A 19669-nucleotide genomic window follows, 5' to 3' on the forward strand; every position below is an offset into this window, starting at 1 on the left:
TCGTCAGAAGGAAGAGCGCAGGGCAAGCTAGCGAGACAGAAGTGGACCTCCCCACCCTCATTCAGAGCTGGCGTTTGGAATTATTTTGGTTTTCATGTGACGTATGACCCTGAGGTAAGCGAGTCATGGACTAAAGTAAAACAGTATGTTGGATGTGCCATGCAATGCTCAATTACATGGGTGGGAGCTAGTGTGTTAGCGCAGTTAGCTCGTTAACGTGTTGGCCGTCTAGCCCCTCTGTATAGGGTAGCTCGTTAACGGAGATTTGCCGTGTTGTGGCGTTAAGGTTATTTCAACGAGATTAACCTGAAAGCACTAGTGAGAACACAACGAATATGACTGCACATTTACACCGACATCATCCTAGTGCAAAGACAAAAACAACAAGCATGCATGCTACAAACTTTAGCCGAGTCATTTAGACAGCTGTTAGCACAGGATTCTCCTTATGGAGACCTGATATGTTTAATATGCTGCTGAGAATATAGCCCAGAAGAAGCGGATAGTATAGCTTTTATTTTGGAAAGAGACATTTCTCTGTAATAAACTCTCTTTTCCAAAGATGAGTGATTCCTCAATCAGATACAGGGCTCGCAATATCGCTAGCCCGACGTCCCGGGGCTATCTCTGCCCTGCCTGTCGGGCTATTGTAGGAAGGAAAAATATATGTCAATGCTTTTGCATTCTTTCAGAAATGTAGCTGGGTAATTATGTCATTGGGTGAGCCACTGTCAATATGTGACATATTGAAATCGTGTTTGAATTTGCGCTTGTTTTTTTGCTTTCACTTTGCAATCGCGCGAACTGTGTATAGAGAGCGACAGCACTGATCTGTGAGTGATGATAATTTGTGCACCAATTCCTCTGACATAGTCTTATTAATTGTTAGCTTACTATGCAAACATGACAAGTGAAATCTCCCGCAGCTTAAACATGTGAGAGGTTGATCGCGCAGAGAATCGCTGAGCTTATGTGAGTGCGGCAGGATATATATTTCACTACGATGACCTGGATGATTGAGAACCTTCACAGACAGATATATATTTTAGTTCTGCTGAGCCAAATAAGACAGGTCAGGGTGAAGAAGTGACAGCCAAAGAAAAGCTTACCACAAAACGGAGAAGTTATGACAAATCAGACTATAAGGCAAAAAGAAAGTGCAGCTTCATGGTTTCATGGACAAAAGAATTTCTGTGGCTGCAATATGACGAGCTAAAAAACAACACGCACAAGGGTTAGGGTTAAATTTAAAAACTGTACTTTTGTGTTAAAATATATATTTATAATTTTAATAAATGACAAATTAAAAAGGCATGAACATTTTTTTTTGTATCGAAAAAATATCGAACCGTGACACCAAAGTATCGAACCGAACCGAACCGTGAATTTTGTGTATCGTTGCACCCCTAATATATATATATATATATATATATATATATATATATATATATATATAGAGAGAGAGAGAGAGAGAGAGAGAGAGAGAGAGAGAGACTACACCAGACTGGCTTAAATATTGCTTTATGCTTGTTCGAAGATAAATGAGCTCACATAACTTTGCATGTATTTGTTATGAGCCTAAAGGTTCTTCTTCTTTTTTTCTTCTTTTTTTTTTAGATCTTTGGATTGATATCAGCTGTACGGTCCTACACCAGCTCCACATTTGGTGACAAAGAGACTTACAAACATCTCATGATGACAGGTGTCCGAATGGCCACCTGCAATCAGATCCTGGACCCGTGGGTTTATATCCTGCTGAGACGTGCCATCCTCAGAAAAATCTACCGCATCACTAAAAAGCAGGCCAGCTTCAAGGGAAGCACTCTCCGGCGCTGGGATTTCGGCTCCTTTCAGAACTCAGAGAAAAAAAGGTTGATCCCAAAAGTTTTAAATAAAAAGAGCATAAGCCGCCCCAGTTTAAATAAAACTGTTATTGTGAGTGGGGATGTCAAATGTTCTGAGCTGGATGATCACCTACTGCCTAAGGAGAACCTCTTGTGGTTTTACAAGGGAAAAAACGCTGACTACGGTAAAGAGAAGAGTTTGTCCTGCTTGAAAGCAGATGTAAAAAATGAAAAGGACACTATGAGCAGGACTCTTCCGTGTTCCCATTTCCTAAAGTAAAGACTATTTAATCTTAAAGAAAACATCTCAACTAAAAAGTTTGGCCTTTGATGTTGTCTTTTTCTTTTACTTCTCTGAGGTAATGTAAATGACTTGTGTAAATGCTTAGGCAACAGCAAAAAGATGTGAAAAACTCCACGTATGTGCACAGTGGAGGGTTGTGACATGAATGTGAATAAGCGTCTTTACTGTGTATTTGTTAATGTATCAGTAGTGTATCTACTTTTCCCCGAGTGTCCAGGGGCTGAAGTGAAGCTATGTGCTGCAAAAGCTAACTGAATGTGACATTGTGTTTTCTTTTTTTAAAGGGAATGTAATAAAAAGTTGTATTGTCTCATTTTAAATTTTCATTTTGATCATTTTTGTACAAGATGTGAAAAAGTTTCCTTTATTTATAAAATATTTCCCAAAATTTAGTTTATAATAGCAGTTATTGTGAATGTTTAAGGCTCAGTTTCAAATTTAGACTTAGCCTTTAAACCTTATTTTGGGCAGTAAACCACAATGTTTTTGCTAGGAGATAGGCAAGAAGATGAAATCACAGCAGGCAACAGGTTAGCTTAGCTTAGCACATTAGATAGCTCACTCTGTCCAAATTTTTTGAAACCAGCACAGATTTCTTTGCTCTTACAAAATAAAAGCTTCAATTTGTGGAGGGGAGGGGGGTAGTGTCTTAAGCCTACAATACAGAGTGACTTGATGCTCTTGACCTGTACTTATAACATGCGGTGGAGATGGATAGCGAATGAGTAACAGCTTCTAACTTCCCACAAGCACTCATTTATTTAAAATATCAAAAATAAAAGTGCTACCTCTACCACACATTACTTGACAGCACTCTAGTCCGCGTACCCACGTAAGAATCCATTACAGAGATGGTAGAAGAAGAACAAAAACGGGGGTGACGCACCAGTCATGAGACAGGAGGCGCCGCCGTGCGACGATACACTGCGTTACAACAGCAACTGTTACAAACGGAAAACCTTTAATGTTAATTAGTGAACATTAGCTTTTAAAATCTACAGAAAAGTTAAAGACAGTAGCAACAAAGAGGGAAAGTGAATCTTTAACATATTCATTTTATGTAGGTTAATCTGCTGTGAAGCGGTCAGGGCTGCACAGCAAAAGAACACAAAAAAAAGCTGTTCAAACAGTTTTGTGCATTCCAGAGCAAAAGGGAGGTGTATGCTACCACTCTAAACTCCTCAAGGTCAAAAGTTAAAAGATCTCAGTTTAACCACTCGTTATCTTATGGGAACAGAGTCGTTCAGTCTGTGTTAGAATTTTCCATCACAGCCTTAATGGGACTGTTAGTCTGATTTTGCACTTTTGGACAAACACAAGCTGTTTGTCATTGTTATCAATCTTTTTGCTAACCCACATATGGGTTCTTACATCATATAAATGAGAGAAGTGTAATTTTAAGAGTTGGAAAACCTTAGAAATGGCAGTGGTTCATGTGGATATTTATTTCCCTAAAAGGTAAACTATGTGTTGTTGCAACACAACTGGTGACCTACCCAGTGTGTACCCTGCCTCTCACCCTATGATAGATTTTTTTATATGCGTCACAATAATATATTTTTTTATAAAGCCAATCACAGAGTCTGACATTGTGCTTAAATGCGCTTTTCTCAAAGTTTGCATGAAGTCTTGGAACTGAACTGAATCACAAAAATAACAATAGTTTTCATAAATTATATATAACGATAATTTGGTGATAGACCTTTGATAAAAAAGTATCTGATGGTGTGTCAAAATCAACTGTTTGACTTCCAGATACCCAGCACAGTAACAATGTAATGCTGAAATGTTTCGAGTTTTCGTGAGCTGATTAGAACTGAGTTTGATAAGATGTGAGACAATTTTAATTTGAAAAGACTATTCCAGACTGTAATACTATACCTGGATCAAGAAAAGTATTCTGTGATATTTTCTTTATAATTTCTGCAACCCCTTTTTTCATACAAGATACCAAAGCTACTTTTTCTTTTTAAAATAGCCTTTTCCACTACTTTTTAGACCAAATCCTTAAATAACTGTCATTATTCTTGTGGGGGAAACTTTATGGATATCTCTCACAGTAACACACAAGCGGTGGAAATGACTACGAATATTTGTTATGTAAGATAACTGTCGTGACAATAACATTAGTCCCAAACATTGCTGAATCAATCAGCCAAGTGTTTAGAATTCAATGCCTTGATTATTAGCCACGCCCCAAAGACGGTGTTCCGCTTTTCTATTTGTAAATATTCAAGTCACGTGGAAATTTAGTCCAATAAGCACCATTCTCTTCCCAGATCGTGGGCGTTTCCATTTGTGCTCCTGCTGCCGAGACCGGGAGCTAGCGTGAAGCGCTGTGTTAACGACACAACGGTAAGTAACAAGAAAAGATCCGAAATAATAACTTTAAGTATTTAGGAATGAACATACTAAGGAAGCTGCATACCAAGAGTAGTTCAGATGCTCGACTGTATATTCTGTCTTGGGCTCGTAGACTTCAGACGTTGAGCTTTTTTTGCCATTGTTCGGCAAAGCTAGCATGCTAGTGCTAACTGTAGCTGAGGTTTCAATGGGGTCTCGTTTTGTCTCCTCTACCATTTTGGTGTCTGATAAGCAGCAGACAAGAACTTAAATTCAAAATTCTCAGTTAATGTGCATCATATTATCGAGTTTTGCAATTGGCGGGAATAATGGTAACACACATGGCTGTGTTTCCCGATTTGTGGAGCATGTCTGCGCAGCTTTAAACCGCAGTCGGTCGGTTTTTGTCGGGGATGCGAGCTAGCTGCCGTCAACAGCCAGACTCTGCGCCGAATTAAAATGGCGTCTGTTTTTAAATCCACGAGTTGGAGCTGCGAGGGTTCGGGCACTGGTTGTTTCTTGACGTAAAGGTTACGTTTCAGTGTGAAGCTTTAGTGGCTCGTGGGGAGTGCGACATGAGCTCATTTTGGCTTTGTGCCATGTTTCGGTAAGTCGTTGACAGGTTGGAGCGTAGAAAACGGGGCAGTACGAGCCGTGTTTAAGATTTCTGCTCTTTTACGTTATGTCAGCTTTGTATCCAGGTACAGAAAGGTAGACCCACGATGGGAATGCTACAGTATGTGAGACCTGTGGGTGTGTCGCTATTATTGAATGAGAAGTCCTGCCCGCCCACTTCACGCCACGATTTGATCCAGATCTTAGCGTTTTGCTGTAGTAACACAGTAGCAGCTACACTCATCACGTCAGACAACACTGATGAACACTCAGTCATCCATGAAGGTTCTGCTGTTACCCTCCACTCACATTAATCTGTTTACACCAGCCTGGTTTTTATTTTTATTTTGGATAATATATACATACATACATACATACATACATACATACATACATACATGATTGCCCTTTATTCTGAAATATTGTGGTTTGTAGACACGAGTTTATTTATTACTGTGGAGCAGGAGAGGCTGGGCCTGTTTAGTGCCTGAGGCTTGTAAATGTGTACCAACTATGTTGCTGCAGCTGGGGGCCAGAGATGCCAGTGAAGTGTAAAAACATTTTCACCTCTGAGCCACTGAGTGTCGAACAGCGACAAACTTGAAATATAAAAAAATGTTGGGTTTTAATTTTGCCCTGATTTTTTTTTTTTTTTTTTTTTTTTTTTTAATTTCCGTCCTGCAGACTCAGACAGCAGCAAAGTCATCTGCTGCCAAGACGGCCGTTTTAATACTGTGGGTCACTGGATAAAGCAGCCGTCACGGTCTCCACAACAGCAATGGTAAAATTTTCATTATTCAAGTCTTACTGCGCGTTGTTTATAGGGCAGAGGATATCCAGGCATTTATATTAAATACCAGTGTTAACAGGACAAATGATTGTGACCCATCTGATGCAGCCAGCATGTTGCTGTTCCATGATGCCCGGGGCTTTGGGAACACATGCTGGCTGCTTTCACATCACTGCCATCACTCTCCCATAATTTGGCTTTGGTTGCCTGTGCATACCCTCTGCTTGTGTAATGATTAGTTTTAGAAGCTTGACCTCTGTGTTCAGTATTTCAATTCATCAAACAAGGTCAGAGGAAGGCGGTCTTAGTTTGGTGGCCCGTTTAATCTTGATAAATGGTTTTTCCAGGTTGAGCAGGAGCTATTTCATAAAACTGGATTAGTAAAGTTAGTTGAATAACTGGTCTGATTAGAACCTCGACTGAAGTTTGAGGAGCTGCTGCATAAATGTGTTAATCTGGTTAATTGTCCCAGGGTAATTCAAGATGAGGTATTGATGTATTTTCAAGAGTAAAAGTTAGACTTTTATTTGTGGAATGCAAGGTAATAAATCTCATGCACATTCTTGTCATGCATTGAAGTCTGGGTAGTGTTACGATGGGAATGCTTTGATTGAAACTAATCTCGTCTAGCCATGTGACAGATATGTTCCCTTAAATTCACGCTGTTGTTTCTTTTCACCACTAGCCACCACCAATGCGCCACCGCGCCATGCGTGTCTTCATGAATGACGACCGCCATGTTATGGCAAAACACTCTGCCATCTACCCGACACAGGAAGAGCTGGAAAGTGTACAAAACATGGTGTCTCACACAGAGAGAGCACTCAAGGCCGTCTCTGACTGGCTGGATAAACAGGAAAAGGGGACGACAAAGTCTGACTCAGGCACAGAGACTGATAAAGAAAGGTGAGATGTTGGAGACTTTGAGTAAACAAGTACCTTTTTAAAACCAAAGCTGACTTTGTTTCATTTTATTCTTCTCCACTGTGCATCCGGTGTCTTTTCAAAGTGAGCATAAGGATCAGGCCACCCGCTCTCTGCGTGGCGTCATGAGGGTGGGACTGGTTGCTAAAGGCCTGTTACTGAAGGGGGACCTGGACCTAGAGCTGGTGCTCCTTTGTAAGGACAAGCCTACCATCAGTCTGCTGAAGAAGGTGTCTGAGAACCTTGTTACACAGCTCAAGGTGAGAAGTGTGATGATTCACTCTATATTTGGAAAAGTTTTATTTAACTATAATATTGCTATTTCAGATAACTTGAAACTAAACTAAAACTAGATGCGATTTAACACAAATAAAAATAAAAAGTAGATTTAGAAAAAGGCAAATTAAGTGAGCAAACGTTTATAAACTATATTAGTTTTAGTCTTTGTGGTGCATTATCAATCTGAAGCTTTGGGTCATGTCTTGATAGAGATTTGGGGTACCTACGTGGCTGTGATGCTACTTGTATTGTAATGCCTGTAAAGTCTTAGCCTTATCAAACATATTTGTCATTATAGTAATTGGAAAAACTAAAACGGCCCATTTTAGAACAATAAAAACTAAACTGAAACAAGCAGAAGCTGAAAGCTAACTGAAATTAAACTGAGTTGGGAAAATTATTTTCAATTTTGACATGACTGATGTTCTGGGTGTCCGTGTCATCCTGTGCAGTAAGGACAAACAAAACTTCCCACTGGCAGCATGCACACAAGCAGTGACTCCGACCCAAAAAGCAGCTCCTGTTTCTGTGAGCTGGGAAGAGGAAATGTAAAGCTAAAATGAATTCAAGGCTGCAGTAAACCAATGAAAATGTTATTTGGCTGAAATCGTCCGCCTGCCAGTATTCGTATTTTAAACGTATTGATTAACATTGTGTTAGGCCCGGAAAGCTTGTATTTTCGGGTTAGCCCTTCACACTTGGGGGTACTCTTTAATTAAAATTTCGGTAAATGTAAGCATTAAATAAGCTAATCAGAAGCGTCTCGCTTGGGTGAAAACTCCTCTGACCCAAAAGTGTCTGCAGACGGACACATTTGTGGAAACAATGATAGTAATGGGTATTATGGAAAAGCTAGTCGTTGCCTTTGTTCTTATGAAAGTGAAATCTGCGATTGCCTCACCAGTGAGAATTTGGTTGGATGAGAACATATCCATTGATATAAGCCTTGAGATTACATCTGTACTGGTATGTAAACTGTTGGGGAAAGTTACTGGTAGCAGTTTTAATAAAACAAAATGATCTAGGACCAAGAATCTATATTTGCTAGCTTCATAGATTTCTATAATAACTCAATATCTTTAAAATGAAACAAGACATTAGGGCTTTTTATAAACCCAAATTTAGAGGAAAAAGCGATTTCAAAGTTTTCATTCTGGATCCCTGAGTAGTGTTATGTTGTTAAGGAAATCCTACAGTTGTATAGTCTTTGGTATCCCTACACGTGTCCTCCTTCATGACTGGATAAGTTAAAGAAACCAGTGTCAAGTCTTTTTTTCTTTTTCTTTTTTTTTTTCTTTTTTTTTTTTTTAAACTGTACTGATTGTCTTGTTTTCTTTCTTTCAGTTGATCACAGAAGACAAGTATGTGGTGACCCAACAGATCCGTGAAGCTAGCATCGTCATAAAGAACACCAAGGAGCCCCCTCTCACCCTCACAATTCACCTGACGTCCCCTTTGGTCCGTGAAGAGATTGAGAGGGCTGCAGCTGGAGGTAAGCTCCTGATTGAAAGCCTCAGTGTTTTTCTTTCTTTTTTTCTTTTCTTCTTTTTCCCCTCTTTTTACTGGCACCCTGTTTCCAGCAGGGAGGCCAGGCAGGTAACCAGCCTAGACAGATATTGTTTATTGGGCCTTCAATGGAGCTAGAGGACAAGAAATGCAGTCACATAATGAAAGTGTGCTATGTTTATAGCTCTCTAGACACTCTTGTAGTTCCATGTAATGTAATTGGACATTTTTGATGGCCCAATATACAGTATAGGGCAGGTAGTTTACTGACTTCTGAAGACGTGGCTTTCTCTTCCCCCTTAATGATCAAGGTCACCAAAGAAATGAAGGCTTACTGAGAATTTAACCAAATACAAAAAGAGAGACCACTTTGTTTGCATGTGTTTTATCATTGATGATGAACAGTTTGCATTGCAGCAAAAATGAGTAGCAAAACGTGCAGTGACACCCAGCAGTGGGCTATTGACAGTCTCTGATGTTGTTGAGCAGGGAAGGCTCGGGGTTGCAGATAATGACAAGGGACACTTGAAATTGCCTGTCCAACCACACCCAAAAATCCAGGGGTTGGTCCCACATGTCAGCTAGTAATAATTAATGGCAATGTGAAACATGTAGTTATTTGGATTATTGGTAGCTATACAACAAAACATTTGTATTTTGCGTTTTTTGAGTTTTCAACAATAGACCTCTACCTTGACTTTATCTGTAGCTTCGTGCTCACAGTGAGGCCCAGTTTGGGACTTTGTTTAATTTTTTTCTTTTTAAGCCATCAGTTTTGCTGCAGTGTGGACTTTTTTTTATACCCACCTTTTGTGTATCTGATCATTTTTGCCTGTGGTTTCAATTCTGATTCTCTCTGTCAAGCCTTCTAGTTTGTCAATTTTTAGGGACGCTGGACCTTTGACCAACTGGCCGCTCTCTGTCTCGGAAGGGGCAAAGCGCAGTGTACCCAATCTAGGGGTGAAGGGGAGGGGCTCTACCTCCTGTTAGCGCCAGAAAAAGAAAACTAGACCGTTTTAGGCAATGAAACTAAAGCATCATTTGAGTTGAAGTGGCTATGGAGAGACAACCTCCCATTTGATGCAACCTATAAATCCCTTTATAAAGTTGCCTTTCTACGTCAGGGATTTATTTTTATTTCTTGTAATCTTATTTTTTTACATATTCCAGTTACAACGCACTCTGCATTACAGTCACTCCGGTGGAATTTAAGTGTAATTGTTACGTGCCGGGTCATGTCAAACCATATTAACTGGGAGGTTGGGAGCGTTTGGTGGTTCTCCAGTGGAGGGGTCCCCCTCCCCTTTCCCCTCCTGGCTGTGGTTTGGGAAGGCTGCCTGTGTTCCCCCTGGCCGGCTGACAGAACTCCCCTTGGTCAAACTGTACCTTGTCTTCTTATTCCACCTGCCAATAGAAACGCTTTCAGTCAACGATCCCCCGGATGTTCTGGACAGGCAGAAATGCCTAACTGCCTTGGCGTCTCTCCGCCACGCTAAGTGGTTCCAGGTTTGGATCTTGTCTTTATTTGTCTCTAAAACAGAAGTAGTTTTGAGTTTGGTTTTATGCTGTTTGTCTTTTATTTGGGCGTTCCATGTGTTTTTTGTTTTTCTTTCTTTTTTTTAAATTTACTCTTTTGAAGTGTACTTCCTGTAGTAATTCTTGATGACCTGGATGTTTGTTTCTTAGGAAACCTTTGTCATTGCACTGTTGTAGAGTTGTTTTACTCACATAACAGATTTTTATTGCTTTATCATTTCATAAACGGAGAAATTGTTGCTTTTCGGTCCCTGATTTTCTTTGTTTTCACATTTAGCTTAACAGCTTCTAACTCAAATCAGTAAAAAAAAAAAAAAAAAAAAAAGGGGGGGGGAGAGAACTAATCCATGGTTTGTCCAGGTGCAATATTTCTCCAATGTCAGTGTTGCTGTGAGTGCTTTGTCATTATTTTCACACTTCTGCAAGTCGCAAGCTCCACTTTTGGTAGAGAAAGGGTTCCTTGTAGTTAATTGTGTTTGATTATATCTCATTGTAGTATTTTCGCCTGTTTCATTTCTGGCTTTGACACTATAACGATCAGTGCTCCATCTCTGCAGCTTGTTATTGTAGAGTATGTGGCCTCAGCTGTTTCTGCTCTCTGGCTGTTTCTGTTACTCTGTGTGCCACAAAAGCAGCAGAAATATTGCACCTCGAGTCATATTTTAAACTTCCTTTGCCACTAACTTAGTCATGGCCTCTTTTAATGACAGCACATGTATGCATATCCTCTGAAATAACACACTTGTTAATCATTTTAAAGTTGACATAAAGTTTGAGGTGGCTTTAGTCGCGCATTCATATGCATGCTTTTTTTTCCTACAAGCAGTAACTACACCATCGATCATGCTGGCTATTGATTTGCAGACATAATAGGCTTTTCCACCAAAGTGATCAAACATCATTCTGTCACCTAATCTCTCTGGACATTTACCATAATGACAAAGCTAAAATGCTGTAGTCTGTGTGGCTTCATTTTTATCTTTCCACATATTTGAATATTTATCTTGCTTTTTGTTGCGTACAGTCTGCTTTTCTGTTGTGTTGTTGTTTTTGTTGTTGTTGTTTTTTGTTGTTGTTTTGTTTTTGTTTAACTAAGGCTGTTTGTGCCCCTCCCCCCACCCCTTCTTGTTTCCTCAGGCTAGAGCCAATGGGCTTCGCTCCTGTGTCATTGTCATCCGGATCCTAAGGGACTTATGCGCCCGCGTCCCAACATGGGCCCCCCTTCGGGGCTGGGTGAGTAAAAGAAAACCTTATAACAAAAAAAATAAATTTTAGATGGACAGATATGCGCTGATTGTGCCTTTTTAAGACTATCAGATATGTTGAATAAATATTGCCTAAGGCTGATGAAAATGTCAAAAAAGAAACTTTAAAATTCCTTTGTTATTGCTTTCAAGACACCACTATCTCACGTTCTAATACTGTGACCTGAAATCTCTTTGTGTAAGGGCTTAAAAATAGGATGCTATCTCTCATGCTTTGCAGCCATTGGAGCTGATCTGTGAGAAAGCCATTGGCACAGGGAACCGGCCCATGGGTGCAGGAGAGGCTCTGCGGAGGGTTTTAGAATGTCTGGCTTCAGGAATCCTCATGGCAGGTATACACCTGAGATCTCTTCTCAAAACTTTAATTGTGCAAGTGTAATTGTACTTGTTTAGTTTGTGCGCTTATTTCTAAGCACACGCCAATGCTGTCGTTTGTTTATGTTGTAAGATGGGCCTGGAATTTCCGATCCATGTGAGAAGGAGCCAACAGATGCAATTGGTCATTTGGACCAGCAGCAAAGAGAAGACATCACAGCAAGTGCACAAGTAAGTGTGTGGGTGTGGCAGCAGCAGTGCCTCAAAAAGTCCCCAAGAGGCTGGCTACAAAAGCAAGCTCATGTCCATCAACATCAGTGTTCAAATTCCCAAATATGCAGCAAAAGAAGAAAAATCATGTTTACAGCCTGGTACAAAAAAACAGCCCAACATGATCTGCATGGAGAGAGATTTGTTTATTTTATATTTTTAACTGATTTCAAATTTAGGTTTAAAATTGGGGTCATTGGGGAAAAAAACTCCAGTACTTTCAAACTCTATTGCTTAACTTGAATTAGCTGGTTTCTATGATGCAGTCAAGCAGTTTATGGTTGCAGCATGCTGATGAGTTTTGCTAGCCATAGCTGGTGACTTAGCACTTTACCCTGTTGTCCAAATAGAGTCACTTCTGACTTAAAATAAACGAATAAACAAAAGAAATGGCTCAGACACTAACAACAGGGCTTCATAAACCAGTGAGTGATGTCACAGTGTCTGTGTCCTTCTTTCATATACAGTCTGTGTTCTGCATATTCATAAATGGGTATATAGTTAACATCATGTGTTTGTTGTCCTCAGCATGCCTTAAGACTGTCAGCTTTTGGACAGCTTCACAAAGTGCTTGGAATGGATCCACTTCCTTCTAAGATGCCCAAGAAACCTCGACCTGAGACTCCTATCGATTACACAGGTAAACCTGAGATTTAAGTCGTCTACAAAAGCACATTAGACATGGAAGTTTTGTCTGTGCATGGTGTATATTTAATATGTATTTAGTATAATTTGAATGATCTCATTGCACAACTTCGGTTGTTGTGTTTCAGTGCAAATCCCACCCAGTACAGCATATGCACCACCAATGAAGAGGCCTATCGAGGAAGAAGAGGGTACTGATGACAAGAGTCCCAATAAAAAGAAGAAAAAGCTGCAGAAGAAATGTAAGTGCTCTTTTAGCTCAAGGTGCGTGCGTGCGTGCGCTTATCTGGGCATGGCAGAACAATCTGTGCCCAGGTAGGTGCGGAAGAGACACACTTGGGTGATCAGATGTGAAGTTCAGCTGTATCAGAAATCATGAAGTGTGCTGCCATTGATAATGTTACTCAAATATGTTCCTTTCTTTTTGAATTGAATTAACAATTTTGATGTTTGTTCACTTTCAATAGGTTAAAGATGTTTGGTTTAAAAAATTATAACTACATTACTACTTTCTGGTCAAAGAAATTTCACTAGTCTGATGATTAAAGTAAAACATTTGGATTTTACTGTATGTTATTATTGTTATCATAATGCTGTTTTTCTGACTTTATCACCAGCTGCAGAGGAGAAGGCTGAGCCTCCCCAAGCCATGAATGCCCTAATGAGGCTCAATCAGTTAAAGCCAGGACTACAGTATAAGCTGATCTCCCAGACTGGCCCAGTTCATGTTCCTGTCTTTACAATGGCTGTAGAGGTAGATGGCAAGACATTTGAGGCTTCAGGCCCATCAAAACGCACTGCCAAGCTGCACGTAGCTGTAAAGGTAGGCAAAACATTTGCAAGACTGTCTGAAATGCATATTAGATTTCATTGTTGCCTCAGTGTCTTTTTGTAGGTATAGTTAGACTTTATTCTTGTCTTTTTAACCTACAATGAATCTTCTGTGGGCACCTTTTAGGTTTTACAGGACATGGGCCTGCCCACTGGAGTAGAACTAAAGTCTCCTGAGCCGGCAGTAAAAGCAGACGAGGCAGTAGTAGCAAACACTGTGGAACAACAGAAGCCAGTAGTGCCACCTGTCGAAACTATCACTGCTGCCGCAGGAGCAGCTAATGCAGAAAGCACTGAAGCTGCAGAGGTATGTGTGTCAGCAACCAGCTTTTGGGTTGTTTCCTGTACTGCTCAATGTGTCATTTTACCCACCAACTCTTTCTTATCAGACTGCTCGCCAGCAGGGACCAATCCTCACTAAACACGGCAAGAACCCAGTGATGGAGCTGAATGAGAAGCGTCGAGGCCTCAAGTATGAGCTCATATCAGAGACCGGCGGCAGCCACGACAAACGTTTTGTCATGGAGGTGGAGATCGATGGGCAGAAGTTCCAGGGCACAGGATCCAATAAAAAGGTGGCTAAGGCTTATGCAGCTCTGGCTGCACTGGAACGGCTCTTCCCTGAAGGCTCAGCACCCGAAGCTGCTAAAAAGAAAAAGGGACCACCCATGGTAAGCATCCCATTTCAAAAGTCCAGGCCCAAGATTTTTGCTTAAAGCATGTTTGTAGTTAAAGTAACTGTGGTTCATGTTGTATTTTGTGTACATCAGTTCCTGTACAGCTCAGTGGTAATGTACCATGACAGTGATGAAAGAGTAACATCCAACAAGTTTACATCTTGCGTTTTGCAGTGAAGTAAAGTTGTAGGGTCTTGTTTGGGGGGGGGGGGGCGTTCTGTATTGGAACATCATATTAAAATGGCAGTAAAAGCCGTAACGATTGGACACACAACACGCCAACTTAAGAGCTGCATGACCAGCCGAAGTGCCAAAAGAAGACGTCATATGACGTCAAAATAAGCTCATGACACAGGCAATGCAGCAAGTATAATGGCCACATTACTGCTCAAATAAAAAAAAAAAGTTAAAGTTAAAATTAAACGTGCTCTGTTCATCTATTTGAGTTAATTACTGATGTTAGAAAGGATTGTGTCACATCTTAAAAACATGAGACAGTTGCCTCTTAACAGGCTGACAAGTGAATTCTATCTGAAGGATGCACAACAGAAGTATCTGCCAAAAAACCAAAGGGGGAAAAACTTTAATGAGCATCTTTCTTCAATGCTCTCTTCCACTCCCACTGCTATCTTGGATTTGGTTGTCAAGAGAAAATTATAGTCCATTGTAGGGCTTGCAATAAATGGAAATCTTCTGTTTAATGGTGGCAAACGCTGGCTCTCCTGATAAGATAATCTGCAGTTCATCCATGTTATGTAGCAAAATACTATCTTGAGTGGATGCTGTTAGCCACTTTACCCAGACTGTTGAGCTGATCTGGTAAGTAACTACTTAATCTGCTAATGGCATTAACTATGGCTAGGTTACAGCTAACTGGTTAACTGTTTTGTTTGCTAACGCTATTAATACAAAAGTATAATGGTATTGATTTGAACTCTTTACCCTTGAAAGGCTACCATGAGTAACCATTGAAGCTCTTTTCTGCGCGGAGTGCTTCCTGTCATATTTTAGGCCTGCTTATAGAACAAAATGACTGGGTTTGCAACAGAAGTTAGCGAAGGTGGTCTCTGCCTGTGCAGCTACCCTTTGTTTGATGACTATTACAGTAGTTTGTTTTCAATGTCTTTATTGGTATTAACTGAGGTGTTGAAACTCACCATTAAAGGTACAGGGGAGGTCATCAAATGTTGCCTTTATGACGTAAAGAGTTAAGATATCAGCAAATAAGGTACGGAAACAACACTAAGATGAATAACTAAAATTTGCTAGTGTTCTTACTCATATGGGGGAAGTAGACTAGCTGTAAAATATAGTTATGTAACATGTACTTTTGTCATTGTTACTGAAACACAGGTATGCAGAAAGTTATGCTGAACTCCTTTTAAGTGATGTTCATTTTCTCTTTAGCACACGCCAGGGTTTGGCATGATGGGAGCCCCTGGACCTGGAGATGTCGGCGCCCCCAGGGGCAGAGGGAGAGGAGGGCGAGGTCGTGGAAGAGGCAGAGGTTTCAATAATGGAGGCGGCTATGGCCAAGGAGGTAAAAACAGATCCTGGTATACTGGTACTGCTGGTAGACTTGGTCAGTGTGCTTGACACAGTGTTAAATCTCTTGAAAATAAAACTTATGTGCTCCTCCTAGGTGGCTTTGGAACATATGGTTATGGGAACAACGCCAACTCCGGATACAGTGAGTGTCCATTTCTTCCTTTCTAATCTTGTTGTGGGTAAGAATGTAATCTTTGAGAATCTGATTTACCCCGTGAGCTTCAGAATTATATATTTTTGCCAGTTTGTTAGCATTGATGTTGTCCTCCTGCATCTGGCTAGAACTCTGGGAAATGTAGTCTATTATGTTAAAAAAAAAAAAAAAAAAAAAGGTTTTTTTTTTTTTTTTTTTCCCCCAGCCAGCAAGACCATGCTGGGTTGTTCCCAGTTCAGTGATTTTACATTTCTCTGCTTTAAGCCACAGGATTGAATCTGGTTTTGACAAGTCGCCTCTTATGAGTACCCCTTTCTTCGTTCTGGCAGCCTGTTCTGAGGACTGACCTACAAGAGCGTGACAGGAGCAGAGAAATCTAAAAAAGACCAAAACAAATCAAATTCAGTTTGAACAAAATCTGACCAATGAGTATTTCACCTGCCACAATTTTAAGGCAGGGAAAAAAATTCAAACTAAAATTTAAATCTAATTTTGATCATTTTTTTTTCCCCTTCTCTGCCCTGTCTCACTCTTTAGGTGACTTTGTCTCAGACTGCTATGGCTACCACGAGTTTGCGACATAGATGTTCCCCCAGTCTTAGAAAATCCAAAACTGTGCTGTAGCGAGGATAAAAACGGACAAAATACTCAGTAGTTTTCCCGAAGCATCACGAACTCCTCTTCACCACCAAGTCCTCAACCCTTGGGACAAAGTGACAACTACCCTCTGCCCTGTCTTGCCAGTTCTTCTTGTCGTAACCATGGCACCTCGGGGAGATGACGTGCCACTTGCATGCATGTAGCCATAACACCTTGTGTTCTCTCAAGTTGCCGTGGATGTACCCAAACTCCTGGATCTCTGCAAGCTGCAGGGCCGATTTGTTGCAGAGTATCTTCACCCGTCATACTGGGGGACGGGGCTTGTTTCTGGAGTGTGACTAGCTGGCAGCTGGACTAGACTGTCTTTTGGATTGTTGTCAAGACCACAAGGATGGCCTGGTCTCTCTCTTTATCTTAACGTTTTCTTGGATGCAAATGCTGAGAACATTTCCACGTGGATTGCTTTTTAGTTCACTCTTAATGCTTTTTACTCACTCCCATGTTTTTTCCTGTTTGCTTTTAAAAAGTGGTCATGTGGTCTATTCGAAAACAACAAAAGAATCTGCTGTTTCTGTATCACATCAGCAACACTTGTTAAGTCATTACTGCACTGAATGCCTGATGTTCTTATTTTGGGGATGTCTGCAGGTTTCAGTTTTCCATCTGTATTAAGTTCTGAACTGTAGCTGTTGGAAGACAGTGGATGAATTGGAAGATCTGATGCGTGTTGGTGAAAAGACTTGTTCTAGCTGTTTTTATGTTTTGTTTTTTTTAGGTTTTTTGTTTTGTTTTTTTTAAAATAAATGTGACTTCATTCATCACTGTGCTACTGCAGGCTTTGTTTTGATTGTGCGTGACAATGTATTGCCATTAAGAAACATGTAGTAGGTGCAGCCGCTGCCATGCTATGTTTGTTTTTATGACCATGCAATGCCCTTGTTTCACAGATTACTACAATAACGGAGGTACAAACGGAGGACCTGGGGCATCAGGCAGCTCATCGGTTGGCCCTCCAGCTAACACAGCACTGGGCCCAGCACAGGGATCCTATGGTTCATACTACCAGAACGATGGAGCCTACACTGCCGCTTCTGCCTGCAAGCCCCTCAAAAAGAAACCTCCTATGCACAAAGGAGGGAAAGCATCTTTTCCAGGTCCCCCAGGGACAAATAGTGGGCCTGCAGGGGGCTACCAGTCTGGCAGCGGCTCAGGGCAGGGCTCCTATAACCAGTATGGCCAGGGCTACGGGCAGGGAAAGAAGAGTTTTAACCAGAACCAGGGGGGAGCAGGTGGATACTCGTACAGCACTGCATACCCGAGCCAAGTGACAGGAGGAGCTGGAGGTAATCAAGATTACAGTTACGCTGGTAAAGTGTTGGGATTTTAAGGATTCTAAGAAAAATTTTATTTATACACATTTTCATCACTAATTGTCATCGTTTTGGTGCAGGTTTCAACAACCAGTCCGGTTACAACTCACAGGGAGGTGGAGGAGGTAGCAACCAGGGCTTTGGTTCTCAGTACCACAACTCGGTGGGCTACGGCAGAGGCGACAGCAGCATGAACTACCAGTACAGATAGACGACTGCGTCCCTCCATCTGTGAATCTCCAGCACCAAGCACCCCGCATCAGTGTCTCAAGCCTTCTCCAAAGAAAGTGATTGACAGCTTGCCTGTGCTCTCTGCCTTTTCTATGTTTGCTTCGTATGTGCTTTTGGTTTGTATGTAGCACATGTGGGCACAAAACGAGATATCTGGACTTTGATGTGTCAAAGCAGAGTTGTGGCTGAATTTACTGGTCTGTTTCAGTGGTCTGGTCGGTGCTTAGTCTTTTTTAAAATTATATATATATAATTTTTTTTTTTTTTTTTTAAATCGATACTACCAGTCCCCATTCTCATCACTAAATATGAAAGCCGATGCTACAATTCACTTGCTTGTTCTGACTTTGTTTCCTTTAACAGTTATGTGGCAACAGCATTTATTTCCACATGAAATTTAGTACAATCTTGTGGTGTTAAACTACAGGGTTGTGTGTTTTGTTTTCCTTTTGTTTTTGTAACAATTCAGTGGACCCAAGAACAACTTTTCTCCAGTGCTTGTAATTTTGGCTTATTTTGTAATTTACCTACTGTGATGTAGTTATTTTAATAAATGGTTTTGGAGATTACTGGAAAGTACACTTTACGTTCTGGTGTTTAAAGTCACATTTCTGCTCAATGTAGCTTTTGGATTGGGTGGGACTTGAGTTAATGTACAACAAACTATGTTTGTATCAATAAAAGACTTTTATTTTGAATAAAAGCCTTCATTACAGTTTTGACTAAAGTTATCGGCTAACAGTTATAATCATATAAAGTGGGGTATTTCACAGGTAATATTAAGCAGGCTCAAAGGAAATCTGGAAACGCTACCAAAATTACAGCTATAAGCATTTGGAAACTGGGTAAAATAAGTTATGATTTTATTTTATTCTTTTTAAATGTTCATAGATGCCCCTAGGGTTATAAATGTCCTGTAATGTAGTAGCATCACTGAAGCGGAAAAGTTTGTTAAAGGTTAGTAACCAATAAAATATAGTCCGACTGGAACTATGTTATAGAAATGACGCTTTCTCACTCATCCTTTGGTCGGCAGTGGACCAAACCACTTTGAGAAACGTGGGGAGTCAGTCTTTTAAAACATATTTATATGCATAAACATCTGCCTATGATTAAACCAGTAGCTATTTACAATTATATAGTTATATAAAGGGATGTGCTGAGGCCAAAGCGTTTTTCGCAGAAAAAGGGATGTTAGACCACCTTGTACATCATAATATCCGCCCATACTTGGATTGCCATGACAACGCAATTTTAGTCTGCTTTAGGACGGTGGCTACAAAGGAAAAAAGAAGCTTAAGTCGCTCTTTTTGAACTTGGTGCTACACAAAGACCCAGTGTAAGATAAGTAAGGATTACTTTGAGGTGTACATCAAGCAAAGTTTTTCTAGTAGAGTCTAAAATAAAACTAGCTTTTATGGAGCTTGTAGGTAGCATAATAGGTCCAATTTCATCTATTGATAATGCCTGATAAACAATGTTTAGCTATGCAGGGGCGGATCTAGAGAAATTTTCTTAGGTTTGTATGGAAATCAAATGGGGTGGCAAAATCACAGCCTTTTTTTTTCTTTACACAAATGCTGGTGTTACATTGTATACAATGTATTATATATGGTTAAAAT

General features: G+C 40.5%; 1 protein-coding gene and 1 pseudogene across 4 annotated transcripts in view; both read left to right on the top strand.

The window, feature by feature from the left end:
- The window catches only part of LOC309705216 (prostaglandin E2 receptor EP1 subtype-like), a 7456-nt pseudogene extending 5453 nt beyond the window's left edge, over nt 1-2003 (top strand). The window contains exon 3 of the transcript XR_014280865.1: nt 1618-2003. The product of XR_014280865.1 is annotated as a prostaglandin E2 receptor EP1 subtype-like (transcript). The remainder of the gene's footprint in view (nt 1-1617) is intronic.
- Nucleotides 2004-4427: 2424 nt separating this feature from the next.
- Nucleotides 4428-18633, top strand: LOC309705411 (interleukin enhancer-binding factor 3 homolog). Of its 3 annotated transcripts, XM_082531225.1 has the most exons (18): nt 4428-4503; nt 5791-5887; nt 6582-6802; nt 6906-7080; nt 8444-8591; nt 10020-10111; nt 11279-11374; nt 11627-11738; nt 11855-11952; nt 12520-12631; nt 12765-12878; nt 13254-13459; nt 13595-13774; nt 13857-14138; nt 15552-15684; nt 15787-15834; nt 17394-17789; nt 17897-18633. In XM_082531225.1, the coding sequence occupies exons 2-18, from the start codon at nt 5885-5887 to the stop codon at nt 18025-18027; spliced, it is 2547 nt and encodes an 848-aa protein (XP_082387351.1). In that variant the 5' UTR covers nt 4428-4503; nt 5791-5884; the 3' UTR covers nt 18028-18633. The 3 variants fall into 3 exon arrangements, with proteins under 3 accessions (XP_082387351.1, XP_082387353.1, XP_082387352.1); XM_082531227.1 differs by lacking the exons at nt 17394-17789; nt 17897-18633 and adding an exon at nt 16384-17264; XM_082531226.1 differs by lacking the exon at nt 5791-5887 and having other exon boundaries at nt 4449-4503.
- Nucleotides 18634-19669: the final 1036 nt, after the last annotated feature.

The sequence above is a fragment of the Aulonocara stuartgranti genome, assembly GCF_965226115.1.
Source record: "Aulonocara stuartgranti genome assembly, chromosome: 4".
NCBI classification, from domain to species: Eukaryota; Metazoa; Chordata; class Actinopteri; order Cichliformes; family Cichlidae; genus Aulonocara; species Aulonocara stuartgranti.

Bases quoted from the DNA above. Each gene is read 5' to 3' on its own strand.
- LOC309705411 (XM_082531225.1), top strand. The intron at 6,803-6,905 runs GTGAGATGTTGG...GTCTTTTCAAAG, and splicing joins ACAGAGACTGATAAAGAAAG to TGAGCATAAGGATCAGGCCA. The intron at 15,835-17,393 runs GTGAGTGTCCAT...CTTGTTTCACAG, and splicing joins CAACGCCAACTCCGGATACA to ATTACTACAATAACGGAGGT.